The sequence below is a fragment of the Cenococcum geophilum genome (assembly GCF_001692895.1).
Source record: "Cenococcum geophilum 1.58 unplaced genomic scaffold K441scaffold_19, whole genome shotgun sequence".
In the NCBI taxonomy this organism is placed as follows: Eukaryota; Fungi; Ascomycota; class Dothideomycetes; order Gloniales; family Gloniaceae; genus Cenococcum; species Cenococcum geophilum.
Genome location: NW_027137577.1, coordinates 1359575 through 1369921, shown reverse-complemented (window position 1 = coordinate 1369921; position 10347 = coordinate 1359575). Strand labels below are relative to the sequence as shown.

General features: G+C 35.8%; 1 protein-coding gene across 1 annotated transcript; it reads left to right on the top strand.

Moving 5' to 3' along the window:
- Positions 1 to 5214: 5214 nt before the first annotated feature.
- On the top strand, positions 5215 to 5424 carry K441DRAFT_558725 (uncharacterized protein; the record flags this gene model as incomplete). The annotated part of the gene is made up of 1 exon (XM_067643419.1): positions 5215 to 5424. A coding segment is annotated over one exon (210 nt), but the record flags the coding sequence as incomplete, so codon positions are not given.
- Between the last annotated feature and the right edge of the window lie 4923 nt (positions 5425 to 10347).

Sequence of the window (10347 nt, the reverse complement as noted above, 5' to 3'; positions counted from 1 at the left end):
TTATAAAAGGTCTAAAAGTACTAATTAAAGCCTTTTACTTTTATTAATAAAATAAGCTACNATACTAAGTAGTAATATTCTATTTATAGGTATCTAGATATTATAGATAAGATTAATTTTACTAAGTACGGTAAGAGGAAGGTCTTTAATATTAATACGTCGCTATTTAAATATAGTTTTAATCTAATTGCTTAGTAATATAGGCGCCTTTATAAGATAGTCCTAGATTTAAAGATAGTCAAATATTAGTAGAGCGCGTGTAAAAGGACTTATAGCTTAACGGATGGTAATATCTTATAGGATTATTTAATTAATATAGGCTTAAATGTAGCTAGCTATTTAAAACAGCTAGCGTTTATAACTACTATAACTTTTAAAGTTAATAATAAGGTTATACTTTAATTTTAAATAGCTATTAATATAATTATTGCCATAAATTATAAGCAAAGCACGTCGTTTTAAGCTAGAGCCTCTTTTTACCTAAAAGACTATCTTAAAAAAGGGTTACTTTATGTTTCTATATTAGTAATATAGGAGCTTTACTTAATAGTAACTGCTTACTAATAACTTAGTATTTATATTTGCTAGTAAGCTTAACTAAATCTTAGCTAAAGATCTAAATATCCTTAACTTCTAATAAAAGCTTTAACTTACTACCAAATCTTACCGCCAAGACAGCGAGCTGCTAGCTAGCTGCAGTTTTATAGCTAACTAACTGTTATAACTCTATAAGCTCGCTAACTGCTTATATTATCAGCCTCTTGGCAGCGAAGCTAACAGCGTAGCTAGCTCTTAGACATACTGCTAACTCTATTCTCTACCCCTTTTCTATAATAGCCTTTTACTTCTTTAACTGCTAGGGTAAAAATAGTGCTAAGAGCTTTCTATCTTTTCGGCAGCTAGAGGATTACTATAACCTATATATTTTCCCTAGTAGTATTAAAGTACTATAATAGACGCTAAGCTATTATACGCAGTTTAAATAGAATAAAAGAATGTTTTAGGGGGTAGGAATTTACTTAAAGGAGAAGACCTATAGTGCCTATAAGTAGGGCGTTTAGCATACTAAGCTTAGCGGCGTTAAGGAGACCTAAATTAAATAGGCCGGACGCTAGAATATAGATATAATAATAGGAGCCTACTTTAGCTATTACCCTATATATTTATGCGGTTAATTACCGGCTTCCTAAAGAAAGGAAAGGGCTACTTTCTTCCCTATATACAGGAGGTGCTAAAAAAAGCCCTTTATTTAAAGATATAGCCTAAGATTAATATTTAGCTAAAATGTATAGATGCTTACTACCTAAGTAGGGCCAATAATAAGGTTATACGGCTTAATTTTATAGGCTTGGGATTTCTACGCTTTCTCTATATACTTAGGGTAATCCTATTATAGGACTTAGTAATTATATATAAGTAGTTTCTGCTCTACCCCCTATAAAAGGACCCCCTCTTTAGCTATAAGGTGTACTAAAGGTGTACTATATAGGTAGAAAGCTCGCTAGCTAATATAGTAACGCCGGATAAACTAATAATATAGAAATACTAGCCTGCCTATAAGGCTGTAGCTAAGCTAAGATATAAGGCCGCGATCTCTAAGATAAAGGGTGTTTAATTACGCGTATAGACGATTTTAAAACGACTTAGCGGGATAGAAAGGTTATTAGTATTATTTGCACCTATATAGATTTAGTAAGGGATAATAGGTATCTAGATAGAGCCTATAAAGTCTATATATCCACCTTTAGACGGCCTTATATCCGTATTTATATCTATACCTATACTTAAGTCCGTTTCTAAATCCGCTAACGGCTAAGTTCTGTCTTTAGATAAACTTTTTCCTATATATGCGACCCTTAGAGAGACACTAAGGGGTCCTTTAAAGAGGCTTGTATCTACTATAGATAATTAATTATTTACTACTATAGAGCCTGTTTAGCTATCTCCTATAATATCTACTATAACCCTACTACTACTATTATCGCTATTGCTACCGCTGTTACCACCGCTGCTATAAGCTAATACTTAATCTCTTCTATTTATCCTTAACCTATAGGTGGCGCTAAGAAAATATAAGATGCTTTAGGGCAGTAATTTAGTATTCTAGCTTTAGGTTAAGTAGACTTTAAAGCTAGCAGGTAGGCCGTTAATTAAAGCTCTTAATTGCTACTAAGGGGCGCGCTAGTGGGTTAACGGCGAGGCTATATTATATAGCCGTTGCCGTAGGATAATTAAGGATATAAGACGGCGCGTAGAGGACGGTATAGTAAGAGATAAAAAATAGGCTATTAACTAGCTAGAATAGCTATAAAGCCGGCGTTCTTTAGATTAGCTTTATAAGAATATTTAAATAGTTATTTTACTATAGTAACTAAAACGCCTTAATATAGGAATAGAGCTTATTTAGGTGTTGTAAATTTAAAGCAATATTACTATAAGGGATATTATTGCGGTTACTTTGGGTTGCCCCTAAGACAACCCCTAGACGCCCTTTAGATAGTCGCTGGTTACGTGCTAGAGGTATATACTTATAGTATATAGTCTTTATAATCCCAGAGGCCTTACCTCCTTAAGGATTTATCTCCTTTATAATTAATTTATTTCTATAATTATACCTTATAGCCCTCTATCTATAAAGTCACCTTATATTTAAATCCTTCCTACTTTATTTAAAAGGGCAGCTGGCTTAGGGACCAGATTATTTGTTTATATCTTTTATTTATATCCACTATCCTCTCTTAAAAATCTTATAATAACCTAAATAGGAACTCTATGGACACCTTATAGAAAGCCGTTGCGCTAAGGTAGAAAGGTCCCTTTAATAGTAAGAAATTGCGATAATATAAACCTTTAGGTAAGATGGCCGAATAAGCCCTAATACCTAGATGCACTAGGAGCTTAAAGACTTTTATATACCTACGGTTACCGGAAACGCTAAGGAGAATATAAATACCCTCTATAATAGTGATAACGCTACTAAAGTAGCCGGAACCCTCCTAGCCCTATTTAGGCTAATTAGAAGATTAGGCGCTAGAGGTAACTTTAGGATCTTCCCCTAAGCTAAAAATGCCAAAGGAATATACTAATGCGTTTAATTAGGGATCTAACTAGAACCCTCCTAGAAGACTATCGGCCTATAATTAGTATAGTGGCGGTATATAGACTATTTATAAGCTAAGTAGGCCTACCCCTTTAGATAATCTAACCTAAATACTAACTTAAGACTTAAGCTTTGTTAGGAAGCCTATTCTAGCTACTAGTGCTAACACTACCTTTATAGCTAGAGCTTCCCTAGGCCTAGGGTTAGAAAGTTAAGAGCCCTATACCAATTTTCTTTAAGAAGGATATTAGAAAGCTGCCGTTAGGCTTTTAGAAGCTATATAGGAAGAAGCTACTAATAAGCATATTAGAAACCTTTAGGGGTAAGTTTAGATCTAGTAAAGCTTAATCTAAACTAGATAAAATCTTTTATAACCCAGCTAAGGTTAAGGGCTTTTTAGGGGCTACTTAGTATTTACCTAAGGAGGTATAGATGCAACCTTACCAAAAGGTAGCGCCGCACTTCAAAACTTACGCATATCCATCTTACCACTAAAAACAATCAATTTTCCAACTTTTAAGACCCAATTCCTACTGCCTAACGAGCTAGAGGTGGATTTATTTGCCTTTTTACCCCCTTCTCTAAAGAGAAAGGGCGTAAAAGGACAGTAAAAACTAGCAAGGCTTTTTGCCTAGTTTTTTACCTCTAGGACTAGGAGATAAGAGACCTAAGGGGGTTATTATCTACTGTAAAAACTAGGAAACCCCCCTATAAAATATAAAATGCCAAGGCCCAGTAGGCCTAAAAAGAAACCTCTTATAGAAATAAGTAATAATAAGTCTATATCTATATTTACTTTTTCTGCCCCTTTTCCTTCTCCTAGCCTATTTAGGATAGGAGAAAAAGAGGACATTCTTAGTCTTCTACTAAAAAAGAAAACTAAAAACCTGTAAAAAAGACAACTAAATTAATAACTTTTACGGTTAGTATACCTAGTATATCCTTCTCCCCCCTTTCTCTAGAACAATACCTATAAAAGGCTCTAGATAGCCTAACCTAGGCCTATAAAGGGCTAGAAGAAGAAAAATAAAAAAAATAAAAAGGAACAGGTTAAATAGCTAGAGGACTATATACGTAGTATTTTAGTAGGAGAAAATCCCTTTATAAAAGGAAAAGAAAAGACAAAAAATGTCCTAAAAGGACTGGTTAAAGAAGTAAGAGCTCTCCGTAAGGAGGTAGCCCCTACTAAGGAAACCTATATAGAGAGGTTAAAGAAGGACCTCCCTTCTTTGTCCTCCCTACCCTTCTTATTACTACTACTATCCCCTACCCCTTCTACTTCTACTAGAAGTAAGAAAAAGCAACTATAAGAAAGGAAGCTAGTCTTAATTACGGACTAAAAGGACTAACCTTTAGATATATTCTCTATACAAAACAAAGTCAATTAACTATTTGCATTAAAACTATAAGTAAAAAAGCCAGTTTTAGGGTCTATAGCTAGAACTAAAGGAAAATAAAATATTCTTCTTACAACTATAGAAGAGTATAATGTAGATTTTCTAGTTAAATATAAGGAAATCTAGTATAACTGCTTTACCTTTTAAAGAGAATAAAAACTAGAACCTTGGGTTTAAATTATAGCCTATAGGGTTCCTACTCTACCTTTCCTAGGAAAGGGGGGCTCTAAGCTTCTAAAAGAAGAAATTAAGACCTTTAATTCAATAGGGATACAAGAACTACCTAAATAGATCTTATTTAGTGAAAAAAGACATAATCTATAAACCAGATTTGGCTTTATAGTTTTTACTATAGAGAACGAGGAGAAAAGATAAGAAAATTTTAAGTAAAAAGAAATTCTAATTATGGGTACGGAGGTGCGTTTTAAAAGTCTTCGCCGCCCCTTATTAGGCGGTCTTATAGGCGGTGGCTGCCTTAAGGTTAGTAGGGTAACGGACTAAAAGCCGCCTAATAGCGCCTAAGGTCCCTTAGAACCGGCTTAAAATGCGCCTAATTTTTGGCTATATATAGGCTCTTTAAGCTTAACCTAGGCAGGGCCGGCAAAGACTTTTAAAAAGCACCTCCGTACAGCTACTAAGGTAGTAAAATACTTAGAAGTCTCTTCTATTACGCAGTGTACTAGCTGCTAAAAATTTGGCTATATAGGAGATAGATACTCTACTAGGGCCTATAGATTTTATGCGGCTGTATATTTATCTAAAAACCATTACTGCCCCATTTGCTTAACAATGGGCAAGTCTTATAAACATACTGCCCCCCTTTGCATTAATTGTAAAGAAAAACGCTTTGCTAATAGTAAAGACTACAAGACTCTTAAAGTAGCTAAATTAGTAGATACTAGCTTAGAGGATTTTATAAAAGAATAAAATAAATAGGATTCTAGAAGGAGGTAACTCCTACTAGGCTTTTAGGTAAAAGATAGTAAAGAGTAAAAAGATAAAAATAAATTGCAAAAGGATAGGGATAGGGGTTAGAATTTCTTATAATTTTTCCTACTATTTTCTCATTCTCTAGTAGTTATAGTAACTTAGTATTTTACTAAGGAACTATAAACTCCTAGTTTAGGGGTTTATAAACTACTAGGATATAGCTACTAGTATATATTAAGCTGCTTAAAAAGGATTTATATATATAAAACTATAGCGCTATAGCCTAAGGCTATATACGCAGTATTATATATAGTATAATACAATAGATAATAATAAAAAAAGAAGGTATAGAAGACTTAAAGGGGTATCTATATAGTCTAACTAGCTAAGGCCTCTAGTAGTTTAGAACTCCGCTATAGACCTAACGCCTAATAACTAGATAACTAGGTATTACGGAGTTAATAAAGCAGTTTATAAATAAGCTTAATTGCTAGCTATTGACCATGCTAAGTACATTAACGCGTAATAGTTTAAGACGTTTAATATAGAATAGGAATAGATTAGGAAACGTGGTTAAAGATATAAGGGTAGTAATAGTATATGCGTAGGTGTCACGAGACGAACGTGCGCAGGTAACTCCCATAATAGTACCCCCCTTTTAAACTCGAGCTCCTACAAGACGGGTATATATATAAAAAGAAAAGATAGAAAAGGAAAGGAGAAGGTAGGTAGGTAAAAGCTAAAGCTATATTAGCCTTGCTCTAACGCCTCTATATTCTCCGCCTATATAGCTTTACTAGTTTAGGCCTCCTTACTTAATTGTTAAGCCACTAGCTTATTTAGCCCGAAGTATAGCCCTAGCCTCTATCGCCAGCTTCGCTACAGTTCTTACTGCTAGGAGACGCTATATACTAGAGCTTATACGGTCCCCTTACTTACTCTTAGCAGCTCTACGGCTTCCTATTATCCATACTAGGCCCCCTAAAAAATTATTCTAAAAATCCGTTATTTTTGGTCTAAAATATGGTCTAAAACGGGCGTTTTTAGCGGTATTAATTAACTTATCGGTGCTAGATTAGGGTTATTTTCGTAGGCAGATCGGTATAGAGCTTATCGGTTTAGGTTCCATAAGTATATTAGTATAGTGCTAGTAATAGGTTTAGGGGTCTAGGGAGCAAGGCTTAACCTAGTTATATTCGGCTTGCAGGCATATCGGTACGAGGTCTTATTAATAGGTTCGGGTAGCAGTATAATACCAGCGACAGGTTTGGGGTCCGTAGGCAAATCGGCACAGAGCTTATCAGTTTGGGTAGCAGTACGGTACCAGCGACGGGGTCGTCTCGTAGGCATATCGGCACGAGGCTTGTTAGTTTGGGTAGGTAGCAGTACGATATAAGCGACATATTCGTGTAGGTGGCAGTACGGTGCCAGTAATAGGTCGTTTCGTAGGCGTATTGGCACGAGGTCTTGTCAGTTATAGGGCAGTAATAGTGCAGGTCGGTAGGACAGTAGTAAGGTGCTAGCTTCCATGTTCGTGTTCGTTATATAGTAGGATGCGAGCTATTAGGTTAAACCGAAGGGCAGTAATATACTAGTAAGTACCCTTCCTATCGTATACAGACGACGGTACCAATATTGCTTCTAGCCTCGCAGCTAGCGGCAGTATGGCTACCCACTATACAGTTATTGCAATGCGGCCGTAGCACTGCGGCCTACAACCAGTCCGGCAATACAATACTAGTAGGTAGGGGATTAAACGTAGTATTACGGAGTTGATAAAGTGTAAGGGATATTATTGCGGACACCTTGGGTTGCCCTCAGGACAACCCCCGGACGCCCCTTAGATGGTCGCCGGTTACGTGCCGGAGGCATATACCCGTAGTATATAGTCTCCACAATCCCAGAGGCCTTACCTCCTTAAGGATTCGTCTCTCTTACCAATCTATCCTATTCCAATCGTGTCCTTATAGCCCCCTGTTTATAAGATCCCCTTATATTTAAATCCTTCCTACTCTTTTTAGAAGGGTAGTCGGCTTTAAGGACCAGATTGTTTATTTATATCTTTTATTTATAACTACCATCCTCCCTTAAAATCTCGTAATAACCTAAATAGAAACTCTACGGATACCTTATAGAAAGCCGTCGCGTAAAGGTAGAAAGGTCCCTCTAATAGCGAGAGATTGCGACAATATAACCCTCTAGGTAAGACGGCTAAATAAGCCCTAATACCTAGATGCTCCAGGAGCTTAAAGACTCTCATACACCTATAGTTACCGCTAAGGAAAACGCAGATACCCTTTATAACGGTCGCAATGCTACCAGAAAGTAACCGGAACCCCTCTAGCCCCACCTAGGCCAATTAGAAGATTAAGCGCTAGAGGTAACTCTAAGATCTTCCCTTAAGCTAAAAATGCTAGAGGAATATATTAATATATCTAACTAGGGAACTAACCGGAACCCTCCTAGAAGACTACTGGCCTATAATTGGCATAGTAGCGGTATACAAACTACTTACGAGCTAAGTAGGCCTACCCCTTTAGGCAATTTAAGCTAATTACTAACTTAAGACCTAAGCCTCGTTGGGAAGCCTATACTAGCTACTAATACTAACACTACCTCTATAGCAGGAGCCTCCCTAGGCCCGAGTTTAGAAGGTTAAGAGCCCTATACTAATCTCCTTTAAGACGGATATTGGGAAGCTATTATAAGGCTCTTAGAAGCTATGTGGGAGAAAGCTACTAATAAATATATTAGAATCCTCTAAGGGTAAATCTAGATCTAGTAGGGTCTAATCTAAGCTAGGTAAATTCTTTTATAACCTAGTTAAGGCTAAGGGCTTTCTAGGAGCTACCTAGTACCTACCTAAGGAGGTATAGAAGACTTAGAGAGTTATCTACGCTATAAATAGAAAAAGGATATAAACCGACTGGCTAAGGCCTTTAGTAGTCTAGAACTCCGCTACAGACCCAACGCCTAGTAGTTAGACAATTAGGTTTATAAGGTAGATAACTTCTTTAAGATATTAATAATATAAGATAATACCAAAGAGCGTATATGCTAGATTATTAGTAAGATTAAAGACCAATCGCTAAACTAGATTGCACTTAATTAGCTTAATAAAAAGTAAATTACTATATGGCTATAGCTGTAAACCTTCCTAAAGAAATAGACTTAAGATCTATATATCGTATAATATAATAATATAAAGCTATTCTAGAATAGGATATAGCTAGACCGCTATAACTTTCGCTAGTTTATAAACTTTGTAGAAACTTGTGCTTAGTAAATAGATTTAGAGCTCTTTAAAAATAAAGACGGTAGTATCCGTAAGAAGGAGAAGATTGGGTTTATCTGGGCTAGAATTAAGCTAGCAATTTGTGACGAAATAAAGCGCGTGGGAGCCTTCTTATGGATTACTATATATATGGATTTTAAACGAGTAGTTCTAAACGCTAAAGATACGGTAAGGAACTAGACCTCTTCCAGTAGGAAGCTAAGGGGTCACTAGAAGCGCGGGCACTTTAGTAATAATATAGGGTAGACCTAACCTTTAAAGAAGCCGTTCTTAAAGAGAACTTTAGAAGGGTTAAAGTTAGGAACCTTAAATAACGGGAAAAACTTCTAGGGCTAACCTAATACCCGTCCGGCACCTTTATAGGAATACTTTAAGAAGTTAAGAGAAAACTCCGGAGGTAGATTCTATTAGAAAAATAAGTAGGGTAATAACCGCATTAATAATCTAAAAAAAGAAAAGCCCTAGTTATAGACCTCTCCTAGCTATAACTAGGGCAAGATATAGAAGAAGAAACTCTCCGTATTACTATTAAGCTAGAAATAATACTCCCTATAGGTAAGGTATAATAGTTCTAAGTACTATATAATAGTGGCGCCGAAATTAATCTTATATAATATAATTTAGTAAAAGAGTATAAACTTATCCTATTATAAAGGTGGCGGAAACCTATTATAGGCTTCCTACATTAGGAAAATATGGTACCCTTTCAATAGCCTCAATGGCTGGTGGTTGACGCAATTGGCGCAGTTAAGGTCATTTGGCAACTCGACCGACTAGCCTATGTCGTGTTTTTTTTGACACGCAGCCTGCGCGCAGCCTGCGCGCAACCTACGCGCAACCTACCAGCAATCTGCGCATTTAGCAACCATAATTATATTTACCTCTTTTATACTAATAGCATATTTTAAATAAATAAAAGCTACTTTAAAGCTATTTATAAGGCTAGTAAAATAAATATTATTATTTTAGATAATTTAATATAATATAGCGATGGTTCTCTTCTACCTATCTACCTATTGACTTACTTACCTGCCTACATTGCCTACCTATCTACATTGCCTACCTATCTATATTGCCTACCTATCTATATCTACTTACCTATCTGTATCTACTTACCTATCTATATCTACTTACCTATTTGTATTTACCTACCTATTTATATTACCTACCCGTTTATATTACCTACCTATCTATATTTGCTTGCCTATCTACATCTACTTACCTATCTATATCTACTTACCTATCTATATCTACTTACCTATCTATATTTACTTACCTATCTATATTTACTTACCTATCTGCATTTACTTACCTATTTATATCTACCTACCTATCTACATCTACCTACCCGTTAGTATCTCCCTATTTATACCTACCTGTCTATACTACCTTAATTTAATTAATTAATTAAATTGTTTATAGTGTTCGCTAGCTAGTTATTGTCGTCTAGCTCTAGCAATAGTTGTTTAGTTTTAGCAATAGTCGTCTAACTCTAAAGACGGTTGTCTAGTTTTGGCGACGGTTATCTAGTTCTAGCGACAGTCGTCTAGCTCTAGCAACAGTTGTCTGGTTTTGGCGATAGTTGTTTAGCTCTAGAGATGGTCGTCTAGTTCTAGTAATAGTTG